Raw genomic sequence first — 20,431 nt, forward strand, 5'->3', positions numbered from 1 at the left:
GAAGCTGTACTATCCACCTACAAAAGCTCATGTCACAATAAACTAATTAGTCTTTACGGTGCCACAAAAACTCTTCAACCATTTTTCCCAAGTGACACAAGATTCTTTGTGTGAAAAATTACCCTAAGTTGAAATATATCTTCAAATAAGGTATCACTGAATTAAAAATCTCTTATTTTTCCCCATATTAATACATTATTTACAATTAATACATTCCTGATTAAAAACACTTAAAAGAAAAGCAAAATGATCATGAACATATTTACTCACTGTTTTTGCTCCTCTTCATGTTAGCCTCAGGAATAACATGTATATTCTAAATCAGGGGTGCTCAAACTTTCAACTTTAGGGATGTTAGACCTTTAACAAGTGTATAGAAGAGGGAATTTCAGCAGGTGGGAATTGTCATCTGTGGGATGACAAGCTGCACCTGCTGAAATTCTCTCTTCTATACACTTGTTAAAGGTCCAACATCCCTAAAGTTGAAAGTTTGAGCACCCCTGTTCTAAATCAAGGGTGTCAAGCTCATTTCATAAAGTGGGCTGAATAGCATTCATGGTACCTGCTGGCGGCCGGAATTGAGTGACATCACGAAGCAGGAAGTGGTGCCGTTAAGCAGATGATGACTAGAAATAAACATTTCGTTCTCACACAGTAATTCATTAGCTGCAAATCAGAAAAGAAAATGTGCAAATCTCGTTCATAATATGGGAGAGCCCAATTATTATATGGGCCATTATTTCAGCAGTGCCACTCCTGTCACAGCATCACTTTGCAGTTCAACAGCTGAGAAGTGGTCTGCAAAATGATGCACTGGCAAAAACAGCACTGCTGAAGCCTACACAATCATTGAGCTTTTACAGCACTTTGACAGCATCTTTCTCTCTCACCCCTCTCGGTTTGTCTTTATGCTGTAGCATTCTTTTGAAGCCTCCTTCTGTCTTCCCCAGAGCCTCAGCAGAAGCAGTGCTGCTGAAAAGGTAGTGCTGGGAGAGCCCAATTATCACATGGGCCATATAAAGAGCTTCTAGATCATGGGCCTTAGGTTTGATGCCCCTGCTCTAATGAAGGTAAAGTAGCCAGCAGCCACCCCACCCAGACATGACAGGGTTGGGATGGGGAATGGGCAAGGGAATGGCCAGAAGAGGTGTGCCCAGGGGTACGAACTGTCCCGAGGATACAGTAAGTCAGGGAGCTGATTATGACTCTCCACCAAGAGGGCAGACAAGCTGGCAAGTCAAAACTAGGAGCCATGGAAGGCCGCATGAAGTGGAAGTACAGGCTGAGTCTTGTGGTTCTCGAGGTGTGCCCAGAACTCATGTGGATAGCAAAAATCGCATTAAAGCAAATCCATTTAAAAAACAGTGTCCCTTTGCTATATGATTTAAAAACAGCCTTGCTGACCTTTGTGATGTAAGACATTCATTAGGCAGACAATCCATCAATCAGTCTCCCTCCAGGTGCTTAGAAAGGCTTCACTCTGAGTCAGGGACCCCTCCCTTCATCAGTGCAAAGTGATTTTCTTTCACATGCTCAGGGGGAAGGGAGGGGTCACTTGTCTTGGAGTAAAGCTGTTCTAAGTGCCTGGAGAAAGAATGATTGATGGGTTGTCAGCCAACTGCCCTCTCTCATATTAACAAGGCTATTGTTAAATGACTTTTTTCCTTTAATTTAAAGGGCCTTTCTTTTAGAATTGAGATAAAACTCAAGTAAAAAAGGTAAAAAATCCATGGATAATTAGGTTATATCTATACACCCAAGAGGAGGAGACCAGGTTTTGCAAACTTCTCCACTGGGCTATCTGAGACCTCCCCACTAACATCCTACCCCACTTCACATTTGCACCCCCAAGCTCTCCCTTCTAGCATGCCCTGCCACTAAGGTAGAGGTGCCAGGGGACACTGACTGTTGCCCCCAGAAACCAAGGGTTTGTCCCAGTGTCAGCCTGGTTGCACAAACCAGAGGAGGCAGACATAATGCAAGCCTATGCAAGTCAGAAGGAAGTCTCACTCATTTTAATGGGCCTATCCAACCTTCCAGCACTGATGCAGCCGTGCTAAGTAGGGTGTGTGCTGTATCTTGTGGTGGAGGGACAGTCACATAGGCCTCCTCAAGATAAGGGAATGTCTGTTCCTTTATCTCAGGGCTGCACTGTGGCTCCATCAGTACTGGAAAGTTGGATGAGACTGGGACCTTACTCCCAGGTAAGCAGGCATAGGATTGCAGTCTTAAATACAGAAGTTTCATTATTAAAGTACCTCATGGTGGCAATGACATCATGAAAAATGTATAGAATGCTACAATTACCATCAGCTTTCTGTTGCTCCCATCTAGCAGTGGCGAACTTCCCCAGCTCCTCACCATGGGGCAAACGTCCGCAACGGTACCCTCCCCGCAGGATGTCACCACCCTCCACACGCAAATCCATCTCCCCTCACCTGAGGCTCATGGAGCCTCGCTCATAAACTGCATCTGGAAAGCTTCCTGATTCTTCCCCGAGGCTTTAAACTGTACTTCTGGACAAACGGAAGCAGTTTCCGACCCCCTCGGGAGCCTCAGAGAGGATTCTGCGGGGTCCTGAAGGCTCATGCCTGGGCATTTGCCCCATCAAGTATAATGGGAGGTCCGCAGCTGCCATCTACTAATTCACAAAATGGGTAACTGTGCTGCAAACATTTTGTTATCGACACCAGTACTGCTTCTTCTTCTGTGAAAGATGTTATATCTTCCAACACTTCACAGATTTAAATAGGGGCAAGCCTGTTCTCATTCTTAGGATGAACTCCCAATTTCCACAATCACCGCTATAGCCCCATCTATATTGCTGAAGGCTCATCTTGAAGTTGCACCTGCTTCTTCAGGTGCAACAGGTACAAGACTGATTCTACAGAGGTGAAAACTGCCATAATTGTGATTTACACAAAGTAATGCAGCAAATCCATGAGAAACAATTGATGTGAACTGCAGTATCGCAGGCACAAATTTAATGCTCTGTTCTCTAGACACAACCTGTTTGTTTATTTTTTTCCAAATGTCCTTGGGTGGCCCACCCAGGTTTATGCCTTCATTTTTCCCTGTATCACTTATTCTTTATGATACCTTCTTGAGACAATTATCCAAGTCCAAAATGGCACATTAAGAATGTGAGATGAATGGATTTGTTCAGTGTTTATCACATTATGAAGGAGCAATCATGCGATTGGTTCAATTTGCAGTTCAGTCTATATTTATTACAACTTAATGGCATGGGAAAATTGGTATAACATGCATCATGCTGTCCCAAATATCCCTCTAGTAGCACACAGCCTGTGAACAAAGAATCCTACCTAGTCTATGTTCAAGTCTGTCTCTGAAAATACAGTATGTGGACATCTTACTAATATATCTGAAAATATTATTGTTATCGTTATTATCATTATTATTAACAACAGTATTTATATACCGCTTTTCAAGAGAAAGTTCACAAAGTGGTTTACAGAGAAAAATCAAATAACTAATGGCTCCCTGTCCCAAAAGGGCTCACATTCTAAAATATAATTGCTAATACCATCATATTAACTAGTAATAGAAAATGGTGATATTTTTTGGTTTGGGAAAAAGTTGCCTATCATATGAATCCCAGATTTGAGCATTTCATCATCATCATTGGCAACCTTCAGTCTCGAAAGACTATGGTATCGCGCTCTGAAAGGTGGTTCTGGCACAGCGTCTAGTGTGGCTGAAAAGGCCAATCCGGGAGTGACAATCCCTTCCACACCGGGAGCAAGTGCAGTCTGTCCCTGGTCTGTCTCCCTGGCTATGGGCCTTCCTTCTTTGCCTCTTAGCCTCAGACTGTTGGCAAAGTGTCTCTTCAAACTGGGAAAGGCCATGCTGCACAGCCTGCCTCCAAGTGGGCCGCTCAGAGGCCAGGGTTTCCCACTTGTTGAGGTCCATCCCTAAGGCCTTCAGATCCCTCTTGCAGATGTCCTTGTATCACAGCTGTGGTCTACCTGTAGGGCGCTTTCCTTGCACAAGTTCTCCATAGAGAAGATCCTTTGGGATCCGGCCATCATCCATTCTCACGACATGACCAAGCCAACGCAGGCGTCTCTGTTTCAGCAGTGCATACATGCTAGGGATTCCAGGGAAATTGAGCATTTATGTATGTCAAAATGAGACCTCAAGGTAATTTCTTGTGAAACTCTTCCTAATCTACTCCAATGTTTCTCAGTCAGTTAAAATGGCACGACAAATTGTTGAGCTGAGCAGAATGTTCCCAGTGAAATTTGAGTTCATCACTGACTCCTGCCCAGCTTCAGTTTTCATTACAAGAAACTCATACCAAGTTCATTAAAAGGTTCTTTGTCCAATTGCTGTTTCTATATTAAAATAAAGAATATTTCCTTTCTTTTCCACTCAGTCTTACAGGGTAGAAGGCAATGCAAGTCCTGAATAGCTGTGTTGGATCAGTAAGGGACAACAGGCTGAAACTTATTCCAGACAAGATCAAACTGCTGATGGTGGAAATACTGCTGATTCTGGGGAAAGCAGGCACCTGGTTTTGGAAGGGATCACACTCGCTCTGCAAACTCAGGTTTGCTGTTTGAATGTGGTGTACTCTTGGAGCTAGAGCTGTTCCTGGATGACCAGTAGCCAAAGTGGATTTCACCAGCTACAGCTTTCCTGTTAGTCATTCATGCTTTAATTATATCAAGATTCAATTATGGTAATATACTCTTTGCGCAGCCAAGGGTATCCCAAGCTGATCAGGCATGTGAAAACACCAGCACCCCGCTGTGCCAACTAGCACAAACTGATAGCACATGCTTTGCCATCCTCCTCCACTATAACTTTCTGCTTCACAGCTCCTCGTAAAGTGGGAGGATCCTGGCCCAGGGGACTGCCTGCCTCCACAGTCATGCTCAGCTGCAAGCTTGGGGGCAGGACCTTCATGGCCATGGTCAGGATGGCATTGCCGCCCCCCCCGGGTGCCACCTGGGGTCACAGCATCCCTGTGAATCCCCCTCCCAGCTATGCAATGGATTCTGGGACTGGAAGCAAACCTCTTAATTCCCAGCATCTTCCTCACACAGCCACTTTACAGGAAGTGGTAAGAGGAATGAACTGTTTTCCCAAGTGCACAGAGAGCTTGTGAAAACAGTTATGACAGTGGCATAGCTAGAAGAGGAGATGAGGTTGAGGCAGTGACTGGGCAGGCAATAGTCTTGGGAGGTTGAATAAATTTAAGTCATTTCGTTTTAGGCCTTCTTCCCACGTACACCTCTGTCTTTTTACCTTCATCCAAAAATCTGCTGTCAAAATCATTCACTTCTGTCGTCACTCAGAACTGTAATGCTCTCCCCCATCACTTTTCACATCCAGTGGAATGTCCTTCTCCTTCCCTTCAGAGCAGTACGTGGCTTTGACACATCCTGTCTCCCTGCCTTAATTTGCCATAGCAGCTCATGTGTTCGTTCCTGTAACACATCTTCAGACTCCAGTGTCATGCTTTCTTTAATAACTCAGAGCCCAATCCTGAGCTTGGTGCGCTGGCGCGCATTGTCGCAAATGTGCCATAAGGCACGTTTGCGGGCCTAGCTGGCCAGTACTGGGCTAGTGCTGAGTGAGTGCTGCAGCTCCACTGCTTGGCAGTCACACGGAGCACCGAGCAGTGGAGAGGTAGGGGGCTTAAGGGGAGGCAGGAAGGAGGCATTCTGGGGTGGGGAGGAGGGAGCAGGGAGGGAGGGAGGCGGGACTGGAGCGGGGGGGCAGCGAAAGTTGCCTTCTCCCGAGGAGCTGCAGGTGGCTGCCTGGAGCATGCAGGATGCAGCGGCAGCCATTTTCGGCACCGCTGCAGTCCTGCACACCGGGTAGCTCAGGTTTGGGCTGTCATTCTCCCTTGCTTCTACTTATATTTGAATTCCCTCCCAGAAAATCCATGCAGTGCTCCTTTTCTCTCTTCATCAAAATATATAACTGTGAAGTTTTGTCTTTATGTTTTCACTTTCACCTGCAACTAAGCTTATGTTGCTTCATTTGTTCATGTTAATTCTTTGATACCTCCTCCCCTCTGTCATCAGAAGTCGGAGTGTAAGCACCTTACTTCACACAGGACCTTTTGCTTATGTTATTCTGTCAATCACACTGTGCACTTTGGTACCTCTATAAATAAGGAGATCATTTAACTAGTATGCAAATGCGTTTGACAACAACTTTTCATTTTTTGCATTTCTGTACCCCTGATACTATGCAAAAAGGCAATTTTTTTAAAGTTCTGGCTTTTTATATTTAGGGGCAGGAGAGCAACTGTTATTCACCCCAGCATAATTTCCAGTTTGCTGGTGTCCCCCTTGTGCATTTTTTATGATTTCTGAGACTTTTTGGGACAGGGAACCATCACCATTTTTGTTTTTTAGATTGTGAGCTCTTTTGGGACAGGGAGCCATTTAATTTTTTGGTTTTGTCTGTAAAATGCTTTGTGAACTTTTTTGTTGACAAGTGGTATATAATTACTGATGATGATGACGATTCTTTGCTATGTTGCCTACTTTGTGTACTTTTCTACTGAAAAGTAGTATATAAATATTCTTAATATTCATTAATATCCATTCATAAAGCAAGTCTGAGGCTGAAAGATAAAAGGAATTCTACATGAATGAAGTCTTTTTTAATTAGAACTGTCAGCAGCCGCTGTTCCTTTTGTTATTCCCTCACAATTGCTTCAGAGTTCAAAATTAACATTAATAAATGAGAAATACAGCAGGTGTGCATGTGGCGGGGGACGGACGGACTGGGGATAAAAGTGGATCTGTAATTAAGATGGTTGGCAGATACAATTGCCTTCTTCTGTTCACATTTTCATAAAACTTGCCTGTAATTTTTTTTATAAGATTGGTAACATAATACTTATCAAAGCATTAGTACGAGGCAGAGGAAGATGGTATAATTTGGGGTTTTTAATGTTAAACTATATCTCAAGGTTTCAACAGCTCTACTTCAAGGACAAGAGTCTACTCTGAATGACTCTACATGTTTGTCAGTCTCATGCAGTGGTGTAGTGTAAATTTTGAAGTGTAGAAGCCATGCTGTACTAAGACTATACAACAACAGCAATAATGAGATAACTTTAAATTCTTTAGTAGAGTGTTTTCTTTTTTAAAATTTATTTTATTTTACGAACAACTACAACACACACAGATATTAATACTTGTGTACCCCCGCAGCTTGGGGATATCGCTCAATAATAATTAATTCATATTTCTTTTTCTTTCTTTTACTCCTATCATTCATCCAAATTCACATATCCCCTTTCCCTCAAAAAAAATATTCCATTTTTTAATACTCTACATCAGGGGTGTCCAAACTTTTTGGCAGAAGGGCCACATCATTTCTCTGACACCCGGGGGGGGGGGGGTTAATTTACATGTCAAATTTGAATAAATGTACTTAAATTTACATAAATGAATATATTAGAGATGGAACTTATATGAATGAATGAAGGTCTTGGAATAGTTCAAGCCCTATAAAAGGCCTTGCACAAAGCAAGTCTAGCCTATCTGTCACTGCTGCTACATCACAGATGTGAAACAGCAAGCAGTGGAAGGAGCCCTCATCTCACAGCTCGTGCAAGAGGTTGTACAGTCACCCTCACGCTGAGAGCAGTTGTGTTGTGCCAGCAAGTCTCTGGAGGGGCAGAGGCTCATTGGAGACTGGGGGTTCCTTGTGGGCTGGGTTGGGAGTCCCTAAGGGCCGCAAGTGGTGGTTTGAGCACCCCTGCTCTACATGTTTGTCAGTCTCATGAAGTGGTGTAGTGTAAATTTTGAAGTGTAGAAGCTCACTTAGCCATTAATACAGGCTATCAATCTGTGGAATAAAGCTTTTTCAACCTGTTTAATTTTTGTGTAGGTGGGAATTATTGAGTCTACATGCAATGGGATCCAAGTCACTTCTTAAAATAACATAAAGGATTTTGATGGGTGATTTGCATCAAATCATCTAGTTCCAGAGTGCCAAAAGAATTTCAGAATAGCTTAATTGCCCAAGCCTATTTTTCCCTCCCATACTTCCACCAACTCATTTTTCCAAAGAAGAATGTGAAGTGTCAGAATCAAAAGAAAGAACACCAGCATGTTATCTCACCATGCTTTTACTTTGAAATATTACTGTGGCAAATGAGACTTTCAATTACACAGTAAAAATGCACGCTGCTGAGCCAAGTCACACCTAGCGATGTTACTTTGAAACTCCAATCAGCTATAATAAACCCTTGGATCATTAGACAGCAAAGCTTTCTCACCTTCAGCAAGTGGTGCAGTTTTCCCAGCCACTTTTAAAAATGTATACTTGATTGAACTGTCCATCAGAATAAGTGACACAGCAAGAGAAATAATACTTGGAAAAAATAGATATTAACAGCCCAATTCTATGGGCTTTTCTTGGTGGAATGTGCATTCTGCCAGTGCTGGCTGCTGAAAAGCAGCCATAAAGCATACTCTGGCAAAGGGCTGAATAGTACCCTGCCAGACTGCTGGTGGGAAGGCTGGATCCTTCCCACGCACATGTACAGAGTGCCAGCTGTCCTCTAAGGAAGGTAAGGTGGTGGGCCAGAGGAATGAGGGATCAGGCAGGCTGTGGGAGGGAGTGGATTCAGCTATGAGAGCGTATGCTGGATCCTACCCCCTGCATCAGTAGTCTCCTGCTGTCTTTCCTCAGACTTGTGCCTGCAAAATTGCTGGTGCAGGTCCAAGGAGACCCACTGCAAGGTGGAAGGTTTACAGGGGAGAAAGGGGGTTTAAATCCTCTTTCCCTTCTGAAACCTTCAGTTCCACACAGACCCCACTGGGCACAGTGGGTGCTTTATTGGCTTAGCTGCAAAAGCAGGGGGGGAGGATAGTATTGGCCTGTAACTGGTATTAAAGTACATTGATTCTTCAGTGACCATCAGGCAGAAAATCTCTTCATAGAAAAAATAAATAATAATTATAGCACCATCCATATACATAATGCTTTACAAAGAATGAGATCCCTGCCCCAAGGGGCCCACAATCTAGATATCGATGTAAGGGAGACAACAATGGAAAGGAAGGGAAATGGGGTAAACAGAAGATCTGCTTTTTTCCAATGATACATACTTTGGCCAAGTTACAGTCGTGTATGGGGAGAACAGCGCTTACTGGAATTAATATCCTTTTGCCTGAAAATAATGGATTTTAGCTAAAACACAATTTCATTTAAAAACATGTTTCAAACATCCTTCTTCGTAATCATCTAGTATTCTCTCTCCCCCTGCCCCTAGGGGCAGTATTTTTTGCACTGCGGAGAAACAAATTCTAGCCAAATTTAGCTTCTGAACTGGGTATAAGAGGGGATTGAGTCTGTCCTGCTCTCCCTAAACAGAAAGAAGCACCTGACTTGGTGAAATATGAGATTTATTTTTACTCAGCAATTCTTTGAACTATTTCTCCAACCCCAAGAAGGGGTTCCAGCATGCTCCTTCGCAGCATGGGCCAAGTGGCCCCACTGCACCAGCACTGGTAAGGATTGGGCTGCCTGTCCGTGTCAGCTATGTCAGCAGTGTATGCAACCAATGGGGGGACATTTTGAGCATAAGGCATAAAGAAACAATTGGGTCAAGCAACTGCTTCTGTGTACATATGCGGCATATGTGTGAATTATAGCTAAATGTATGTGATGGATATGCAGTGACTGTCGGGGCTGGTGAGGCATAGTGACACCTAGCCCAGTGACCTATAAGTGACGTCACTTCCAGAAGTGACGTCGCTTCTGGGTCACCTCTGGACACGGCCGCTCCAGTTGCATCTAGAGGTATTCTGAGGGATGGAGAGGCTGTTCCTGCTTCTTTGCCCATCAGAAGGCTTTCTAATGCCTCCAGTAGACCTTAGAAAGGTACGTCCAGTTTTTTTGTAAAACCATAATTACCTTTCTAAGGTCTTCCAGAGTTGTACTGAGGGCCAGAGAGACCATGCATTTGGCTGCCAGAGTTAGGTGAGTCATGTTAGGTCATGTGAGGCACATCCTCTTTTGCCTCTAGTAACCACACATCCCTGATATGTGACTCTATATACTGGGTGTACATTTTCTTGAGATGCCATAATCACAGAAAATGCAGTCCTAAAAAGCAAACATCTGATGGGTACTACACATAAAACATAGAAATATGTGTAATAACCTTAGCTATCACCATCTATAGCAAATTATCAATTGGTGTCTGGTAGAAATATCTAAAATATGTTCACCAAATATGTTTAAATGACACTTCCTCTGGGGAGACAGCAGTCAGTCAAAAGAAATTTATTTAATGCTAATGAGAAGTTCTGAGAAACAAAGCAGAATTGCTTGTTACCTACACTTTTGTTCTGCCTTCCCCAGTACTCCCACTAATAGGCTGATCCTGTTACCATTTCCATTAAAGCTAATAGCTAACTGAAAAAAGATTGGCTTGCCAAGCAACACATTCATGTTTCCGTGCAAGGCTTTTTGGAAACCTTAAAAGACATCAGAATAGTTTTCATACCCTTTTTTCTGATTAGTTTTGATTGGTGTAATTGATTACTAAATTGTCTTCTGAAAGTTCCTGATGATATTTTGTTCTTGCAATGGTTTCTCATTTCTCTCTCTAGGATCTGTGTTTCAAATGTGCAGTTAGGGCAGGGCACATTGTATCTGACTTGCTTCTCTGTTTCTGCTTTGAGAAATTTTAGTTCAAATGTAGTCACTTAAGCAAGTGGATTTCCACAATCTCAGTTACACTCCTTCACTTCTTAGGTACATCTCTACCTCTTAGCCTGTTTCTGGAAACACAGGGAGTGATTTTTGTTAATGGCCTAGTTTCACCCATTTTTGAAAAGTGCTCCCAGAACAAATCTGCACAGAACATATGTGTGCTTCCAGGTTAGTTCTTGAGCAATAAAATGGAAACAAGGCAGTTTCCCCTGCCCAATAGTACAAGAAGGCATGGGGTTTTCTATGCTAACATCAATCTTTAACTAGCATGAGAATATCATATGTGCTCAGATTGGTTAAAACTACTATCTATCATCCTGGAGCTCTGACATACCCAAATATACCCTGCACTCTGTTCTGGGTTCGTGATTTGTGTGCTGTGTAGCAGTCTTGAAACATGAATTATTAAAAATCTGTGCTGTCATGGCATACAAACCTAGTTTTGGAAGTCCCACATGGCATTCAGTTTATCCGAGTCCATGCAGTGCTATTCTTGCGCCACCTGCTGGCCAATTGTGTTATTTTGGTACCACGCAAAATTTCTATATTAAACTTCTCTGTGTAATGTTATTAAAAATATGTAAGCATTCCTGTATGAAGAGACCACGAAGCCATCTTTTGGCTGTTTTTTTAATAACCCATGAGCCTTTTAACACAGATGAAAAAATACTTTGCTCAAAGCTCTCCTTGTGCAACCTGCCTATTGATTTTATATAATGTGATGTTGTCTTAAGTTGATGTTGTCTTCCTCTTTGCCGACGATGCAGCTATCACTACCCACTCTGCCAAAGATCTCCAGCAGCTCATGGATCGTTTTAGCAAGGCCTGCCAAGATTTTGGACTGACAATCAGCCTGAAGAAAACACAGGTCATGGTTCAGGATGTGGACTCACCTCCCTGCATTACAATCTCTGCGCATGAACTGGAGGTTGTCCATGACTTTGTGTACCTTGGCTCAACGATCTCCGACACTCTTTCTCTCGATACCGAGCTAAACAAACGCATCGGTAAAGCAGCTACCACGTTTTCCAGACTCACAAAGAGAGTCTGGTCCAACAAGAAGCTGACGGAACATACCAAGATCCAGGTCTACAGAGCTTGCGTCCTGAGTACACTTCTGTACTGCAGCGAGTCATGGACTCTTCACTCACAACAGGAGAGGAAACTGAATGCTTTCCACATGCGCTGCCTCCGACGTATTCTCGGAATCACCTGGCAGGACAAAGTTCCAAACAACACAGTCCTGGAACGTGCTGGAATCCCTAGCATGTATGCACTACTGAAACAGAGATGCCTGCGTTGGCTCGGTCATGTCGTGAGAATGGATGATGGCCGGATCCCAAAGGATCTCCTCTATGGAGAACTCGTGCAAGGAAAGCGCCCTACAGGTAGACCACAGCTGCGATACAAGGACATCTGCAAGAGGGATCTGAAGGCCTTAGGAGTGGACCTCAACAAGTGGGAAACCCTGGTCTCTGAGCGGCCCACTTGGAGGCAGGCTGTGCAACATGGCCTTTCCCAGTTTGAAGAGACACTTGGCCAACAGTCTGAGGCAAAGAGGCAAAGAAGGAAGGCCCATAGCCAGGGAGACAGGCCAGGGACAGACTGCACTTGCTCCCAGTGTGGAAGGGATTGTCACTCCCGAATCGGCCTTTTCAGCCACACTAGACGCTGTTCCAGAACCACCTTTCAGAGCGCGATACCATAGTCTTTCGAGACTGAAGGTTGCCAACTAGGTCTTAAGTGTATAGCCTTGTCCAAGGGCCCAGTCTCACAACCACGGCAGTGTGTGATAACTGTGTAAAACATCAAGGCTGTGCAAGTCTGTAGCCCATTTCAGCCCATGGTAAGCAGGTGGCCTGCCACATGCTAAAAATCTTCTGGCATGCCACACAACTAACCCACATTTAAGATGCTTCATCACGTGCCATAAACTAAATCTAGACTATGGCAACAGCTGCTCACTGCTGGTTCACTGTTAACTTGAAGCAGGCTGAAATCCGAACGGGCCAGTTTTTTCCTATGCTTGTCATACGTGTAGTTGCAGACATGGCCCCTGTGCTGCCCTGTGTCACAGGACTGCAACATGCCGCCTCTTGCATCACACCAAGGCCCCCCCCCCCCCCGGGATACTTACCCAGCCATACGGAGCTTTGCGCAATGTTCCTGGGTGTTCCAAAAGCCTTCTGAGGCCTCCAGAGTGCCATTAAACAGGACTTTCCAATGGTTTTCCATTGGAAACCAGAAGTCCTGTTTAAGGATGCTCCAAAGGCCAAAGAAGGCTCTCGGAGTGCCCAGGGATGTAGCATGGGGCTTTTCCTGGCCATGGAATGACTCCAGGGGTGGGCAGAGGTTGCAGCAGTGGCATGGTGGGTGGTGGCAGTGGGAGCAGCGTGGCAGGTGCAGCAGTACCAGCCCCACAGGGCCCACAGGTGTGGAACCCCAGGACCACCACTGCATACGTGGTAATTGTTGGGATAAAAAAAAGTGATTCTTGCTCCTTGTAATCATTTCTTTTGTAGGACTTTCTGGGCCATCTTTTCATCTAAGAAGCAATCTTGGGGCAGAGTGGGAAATACATTTTTCATAATACAGAAGCATTGTCTCCAAAGAGGTTGAGTAAAATTCTCATGTATTTTTAAATGACGGACTAACCAGCTGGCAATGTGACACTTGTTTTTCAAAAAGGCAGTATTATTTTTTATATTAAACTACACTTAAGATCCAAGACTGCAATTCATGGTTGCTAAACTGCTACCAGCTGAGTTTACCTTTTAAACAGTTAATGCCAGCAACGTTATAATATTAAATGTAAGCTAACTATAGAATGCTTTCCTTATCAAGTCCTCCAAACCACTTTAATCAGATTGCAGTAACGAACAATTAAACCCACCTCCTGCATTCTACCATCAGAGGCCACTACTAAAAGCTTCCGCAAAAGTCAACAGGATAAGTGACGTTTTAGCCTAAAATAAGACTGATAATTAGTTTTTGAGAGGGGGCTCTGTGGGGCTGGAGATCAAGCAAGGCAACTGTGATACGTTAAAGAAAGTGTCTCAGAATTTTGGGAAAGGACTGAACGGCCAAAGACTCTGCGTCATTGCCACATTAAGCATGTCAAGTGAGACCATTATTCATGACTCAAGTATTCTTACAGAGTCAGTGGGGTGCCCATGACATGAATCATGCTTAGCTTGACTTTGCAAAGAATGTAATGACATGTACCCTACCACACTGCACTTCTATATGCCCTCATATTTGGAAATTAATGAATGGGTAGTCACTCACAGTCACTCAACTTCATTTCAATTATCGCAGCAACTGAGCAATATTGAATGGCATGGTTGGATTTGATTAGCTGCTTAGTGTGAGAGAGTCATAAAAATGTGCCTTAGTGCCTACTGGTATAATCTCCTTATTTGGGGGAGCTTTTTTAACAGCAGCAGTTGTTTTTCCACATACGGTTCTTTTTTCAGAGAATCACAGTTGTCTGGGGAAAAACTATTCATCTATCTCCATTCATCCCAGATTTTGAGGGTGTGGTTTGAGCACTGGCTGAAGGCCTATTGCTTACACCATACCATATCACCTTGTCTAATTAATACCAGTTCTTTGTCTCCAAAGTCTCCAGTTCTTTGCTTTTTGTGGGGGGCTTTTGTACCTAGGCCGGTAGCATAGCCAGGGGTGCAGTAAGTACCGCAGGTGCCACCCCCTGTGTAAACGCCACCTCCCAGTCGCTTTTGGAGACATTGGAGCAGCAAGAGCAACCTGCAGGTGCTCACTGAAGGGGCGTATTCCTATTCCCATATTGCAGCTGGGGTTGAGAGGGAGAAATGGCTTGTCAAAAGCCACCTAGTGAGTTCATAACAGAGGCAGGGTTTAAACCAGGGAAATCCTGATTCACAGCTCAGTTGCTTGGCCATTACCTTAGGCTAATTCTCTTGTTATGTTAACTGTTGCCATTTGACAAAGTTGGGGTCAACATTGTCAGTCAGTTGCAAGAAGTCCTCAAGAAAGCCACTGGTGATCATCTGTGCCCAAACCCCTTCTATAATAGTGATGACATCACTGGGACTTTAAGGGGTGGCTTGCCAAGGACCATGTTCCCCCCAGAACTGGCCCTGGAGGAAGTCCTTATCTGGTAAATGATTTGGTAGGACTTGAAAGAAATTTAAATTCAGAACATTCATGTGTATCACTGTTATACCAAGACAGGAGGAATGGGTCAATGGCCTTTTTACGGGTGTGGTAATATTCTCAACAGTGTCTGTGCAACATATGCAAAACCCAATTTAAACTAACAGGCTTGGGTTGGATCCAGACCTTAGTTTGAATCCAAAGACATGCATGGGCATATCCAGTGCAATTGCTGACTTTTTCAATTTGAGGGCCAAATCTTATCCAACTTTCCAGCACTGATGCAGTTGTACCAATGGGGTGCTTGCTGCATCCTGAGCTTGGAGGGTGTAGTCATTGAGGCTTTCTCAAAGTAAGGGAAATGTGTTCCTTTACCAAGCAGCTTCACTGTGGCTGCATCGGTGTTATAAAGTTGGTTGGGACTGGGCCCTGAGTAACAGATCCCTATACCATATCACAAATTTCTTTTCAAACTTCAAGGAAAGTTTGAAAAGCAGTGTGTGATATGAGAGTCTGGCACACGTACTCCTGGAAGGATGCAGCACAAGTCCCATTAGTAAAGCTATGCCAGTGCTGGAAAGTGGGTTAGGATTTGGACCTTTATTGGATTTTGCCAGCAGGGGTTCAAACTTTATAGCATCATAGGGTATAATGATATCATTGCTTCTACTAGGACTGATTCTGATGAAAAGTTTATGTTAGGTGCCACTTTAAATTTAAGCCTTTGGAATTTGCAACTCTTATAGTAGTCTCAGTGTATACCAAAAGCAAGAATCAGCATGTCTTCTAGCTGCTTTGAATTTTAATTGTATGAAAATGATCACCATTGTATGAAAATGTACAATACACTACCATACAATACACTAAATTGTATGAAAATGATCACTTTGAGTCACTATAGCTATAACTACCTTAGAAAGAAATGGAAACAGGCAATCTTCATGAAATTTATCTGTTGTATTTTATGTCTCAAGGAATAAAGGTACAAAACAGTTGAAACTGTATTGTTATTAACTATATTTTTAAACTGTATTAACTATATTTTATAAGCTATCTTAAAATATTGAACAATTTCAGCTCCATACTTCAGGTAGCATTAGCAGAAAATCCAGTGATCAAAGGCTGGGTGGGTAGAGATCCTGAATTATGTTTGGAAGATAATCAAAGTAGTACAAGGAAACAAAGACCATTTTTGCAGTGACCATGACAGAATATGTCCCTGTTACCCTTTTCCATGGAGGATGAAGTACTCATCACTAATTCCCCTTATTGGCTTTACTTCGTGTTGTTTGCACTGGGCCAGGAACAATGTCCAGTCAGGTGGTGTCAGAGGAAGTTTTATTTGGAAATGATTCCAAAACCTTCAAAAATATATGAAAATAGATTAGTATCTCAGAGTTAGAGTGTCCTGTGGCTCACCCCCACACAGAGTAGTCTCATGGAGAGGGAGTAATGTATGAGCAGATAAGACCATGTGGCTTCCCAGCAGCCATTTGTGTGAGCACAGGGAGGCCTGTTTTAACTACTTGGCCGCCACTGCCACTGCCAATAGTGCTCCTCTTCCTGCTTTTCTTGCTCCCTACATCTGAAGAGACAGAGGATGGGGAAGGAAAGGTGGAAGGAATAGAGTGGTGACAGGCTAGAGCAGCATTTCTCAATATGAGGGTGGCGACCCACCAGTGGGTTGCAATATGATGTGTGGTGGGTCATGACCCAATGTTTGCTGTAGCACTGCAAAGCCTTACTGGGAGGCTGGACCTGCAACCCCCTCCATTGGCCTCTGCTGGCACCAGAATACCTTGTGGAAGCTACTGGAAGTGACTCTGGCTTGTGCCCATGACTTCTTGTTTGCTTCCACAAAGCATTCTGGGGCCCGTGGAGGCCAATGGAATGAGCCATGGGCCCAGCGCAATCCAGAAGCAGCCTCCAGTGGCTTCCAGCAATGCTTTGTAGTGTGACAGCAACCAATGGGTTGCGAACCAGTGTGGAGGACAAGGTAGGTCTCAGCAGCTTAAAGTTTGGGAAACACTGGGCTAGAGCATCTTCGCTCCAAATTAACACTCTAGTGTTGCTCTACGTTTGTCCTCCACTGAACCACTTCACATGGTTCACCATTGGAAGTAACTAGTGATGAAATCATTGCCAGTTACCTCTGGGTTGGGAGGCCAGATGTGATGCAACCAAGACCAATAAGAGGCTCAGGGTGGACATGAGGGCTTTTTCAAGTGTGGAAAAGAATGCTTTGGAGCTCTGTCTGCCGAGCCAAGCCTCCTACTGCTGTTGTGTCATGTTACCAGTCTTGCTGCTGGGTGCCAGGTATCCAGGGGTCCCGCAAGTACCACCAGACACCATCTCAAGTACCACTGGTGGTACCTGTACCACTGGTTGAGAAACACTGCTCTAGTCCTCTCACACTTCCTCCCTCCTTTTGGCCTGTGACAAGGAAGAGGAGGAAAAAGTTAGAGGAGGAGAAGTAGCAATGGCAGTGGTGCTGCCACTGGGTAAGGAAGGGTGGGCAGTTGTATGGATAGTTGTCTGGTCACTGGCACAATGGGGCAGAGGAGGTTCTGCTTCTGCCAGTCCACACTGGCTCACTGTGTCTCATTGGTGGGCTAGTTGTGTTAAACACTGACAACAAGCATGGCAACAATATTAGGAATACAGTACAGTAGCAGGCTTACTGGTGATGGTAGATGTCAGGGTCACGTTGTAGCCGAGTTTGGAATCCTATATACAGATCATCCCAAAGTAATCCATGCTTGACGACGTGTCTCATGACGCTAACCCGGGTTCTTATCTGTAGCAAAACAAAAAACAATTTTAAAAAACCCCATCTGTACAGATTCAACGAAAAGCTATTGGGAATCTTTTTGCCCTTGACAAGTGCAGACAGGCCTGGCCCAAGCAAGACCAGCACCTGAAGTGGTGCCTACATTTTTGGCCCCTCTTTTATTAATTTGTGTGTATGTGCTAGTGTAGGCATAGGCATGCACTACAGCCCCCTCATCATCACTGACTCCACCCACTCCTCCTCCTGCACTGTCCATATCTTCAGAACAGGCTGGTCAGGACGAGCCTAACAGTGGAAGAAATCTTCTTCTCCAGAATCCTCTCATACAGCCTGTTTCAGAGCAGCAGGAGAAGGAGGAGGAAGAGGAGGTAGAAGTAGTGACAGTGACAAGGTGCCAGGGGCACCACAATGATCCTTTCCCTGATCATTCACCTGGAATGATCAGGAACAGAACAGAATCACAGTGGCCCACTACTTTCTTCTTCAATCCCACTTTGATCTTCTATAGAAGAACTAGGCATGAGGAAATTAGGCCACCGGTCCCCCGATTCTTTTCTTACTTGCTCTTCTTACAATCCTCTTCTTGCTCACTCTTCTTAGAAAGGAATTGGGGGGTGGCGGCAGGCTGAATGATCAGATGGCAGCACTGGTATCACTCCAAGCAGTTACAAAAGGAGGAGTACTGAAGTAGGCAATTACTTTTGAACATGCACTAGAAAGCTCTTAAGAATCCCTTGAAGGGATGCAGAAAGAGATGCAGGAAAAGGTCTTCTTTAGGGACTGCCCTTTGAGTGGGGCGGGGAGAGAAAACTACAGACAATGGGATGACAGAGTGTCTATTGATAATTAACTCTAATTAATTACTTAGGGTATCTATGACACTAAAGGATCTGTTTGTGGCATTCATACAATTTGAACCCTGGCTGAAGGAGCCACAGAAAACATCTGTCAAAGTGGACAGGACTGACCAGTGCTTTGTGCACCGTCTTCTATGGATTGGTACAATTAACAGGTAATGGTTTGGCAAACCATTTGCCAATGGTTTGGCAGCATCTCTCTCCTTAACATTGTAGGCAAGCTGTTTGCCCAAGTTGCACTAAAGAGGCTCCAGGTACTTGCAGAGAGCATCTATCCAGAATCGCAGTGCAGATTCCGAGCCAACAGGTCCACCACTGATATGGTATTCTCCCTTAGACAGCTGCAGGAGAAATGCAGGGAACAACAGCCGCTCTTTATAGCCTTTATAGATCTCACGAAGGCTTTCGACCTGGTCAGCAGGGATGGCCTCTTCAAGATTCTCCCCAAGATTGGATGTCCACCCAGGCTCCTCAGCATCATCAGGTCTTTCCACAAGGACATGAAGTGCACTGTAGTCTTTGATGGCTCCACATCAGACCCCTTTGACATCCAAAGCAGAGTGAAGCAGGGCTGTGTTCTCGCGCCGACCTTGTTTGAGATTTTCTTCACTGTCCTACTGAAGCATGCATTTGGAACTGCAACAGAAGGCATCTATCTCCGGACCAGATCAGATAGAAAGCTCTTCAACCTCTCCAGACTGAGAGCAAAGTCCAAAGTCCAGCTGAAATGTCTGCGTGACTTCCTCTTTGCCAACGATGCAGCTGTCACTGCCCACTCTGTCAAAGATCTTCAGCAGCTCATGAATCATTTTAGCAAGCCCTGCCAAGACTTTGGTCTGACAATCAGCCTTAAGAAAACACAGGTCATGGTTCAGGATGTGGACTCACCTCCCTGCATTACAATCTCTGCGCCTGAACTGGAGGTTGTCCATGACTTTGTGTACCTTGGCTCAACGATCTCTGACACTCTTTCTCTTGATACCGAGCTAAGATCTAAGCTAAGCTAAGATACCAAGCTAAGATCCAGGTCTACAGAGCTTGCGTCCTGAGTATACTTCTGTACTGCAGTGAGTCATGGACTCTTCGCTCACAACAGGAGAGGAAACTGAATGCTTTCCACATGCGCTGCCACCGATGTTTCCTCAGCATCACCTGGCAGGACAAAGTTCCAAACAACATAGTCCTGGAACAAGCTGGAATTCCTAGCATGTATGCACTGCTGAAACAGAAACACCTGCGTTGCCTTGGTCATGTCGTGAGAATGGGTGATGGCCGGATCCCAAAGGATCTTCTCTATGGAGGACTCGTGCAGGGAAAGCGTCCTACAGGTAGACCACAGCTACGATACAAGGACATCTGCAAGAGGGATCTGAAGGCCTTAGGAATGAACCTCAACAGATGGGAAACCTTGGCCTCTGAGCATCCCGCTTGGAGGCAGGCTGTGCAGCATGGCCTTTCCCAGTTTGAAGAGACACTTGCCCAACAGACTTAGGCAAAGAGGCAAAGAAGGAAGGCCTGTAGCCAGGGAGACACACCAGGGACAGACTACATTTGCTCCCAGTGTGGAAGGGATTTTCACTCCTGAATTGGCCTCTTCAGCCACACTAGACGCTGTTCCAGAACCACTTTTCAGAGCGTGATACCTTAGTTTCCCGAGATTGAAGGATGCCAATGATGGTTTGGCAAATGAGAGAAGAAACAAGTTTGTATTATAAATGTGCTACTTACTTCTTCATAGGGATGGTCTCTGCTTGGTCTTTCCACTGGGAATGATAAGTCCAAAAAATCCACCAAATAGTTGTAGCCTCGAGGCAACGGATTGAAATCGTCATCTGTTTCTATCATCTGGATATGGCAATTAAAATCATGACAAAAGAGAATAGCTTTTATTGCACTGCATATTTGTTGGCAAACAAGGAGATTT

General features: G+C 44.4%; 1 protein-coding gene across 1 annotated transcript in view; it reads right to left on the reverse strand.

Annotated features, from left to right (window-relative positions):
- Positions 1 to 16,006: 16,006 nt before the first annotated feature.
- LOC136636094 (cytidine monophosphate-N-acetylneuraminic acid hydroxylase-like) overlaps positions 16,007 to 20,431 on the reverse strand; it is a gene marked incomplete at its 5' end in the record, with an annotated part of 35,289 nt that continues 30,864 nt past the window's right edge. The window contains 3 exons of the mRNA XM_066611109.1: positions 16,007 to 16,220; positions 17,541 to 17,656; positions 20,236 to 20,352. Of these exons, the coding sequence (XP_066467206.1) occupies positions 16,082 to 16,220; positions 17,541 to 17,656; positions 20,236 to 20,352 (372 nt within the window). The remainder of the gene's footprint in view (positions 16,221 to 17,540; positions 17,657 to 20,235; positions 20,353 to 20,431) is intronic.

Source organism: Tiliqua scincoides, unplaced genomic scaffold (assembly GCF_035046505.1).
Source record: "Tiliqua scincoides isolate rTilSci1 unplaced genomic scaffold, rTilSci1.hap2 HAP2_SCAFFOLD_87, whole genome shotgun sequence".
Lineage (NCBI taxonomy): Eukaryota > Metazoa > Chordata > Lepidosauria > Squamata > Scincidae > Tiliqua > Tiliqua scincoides.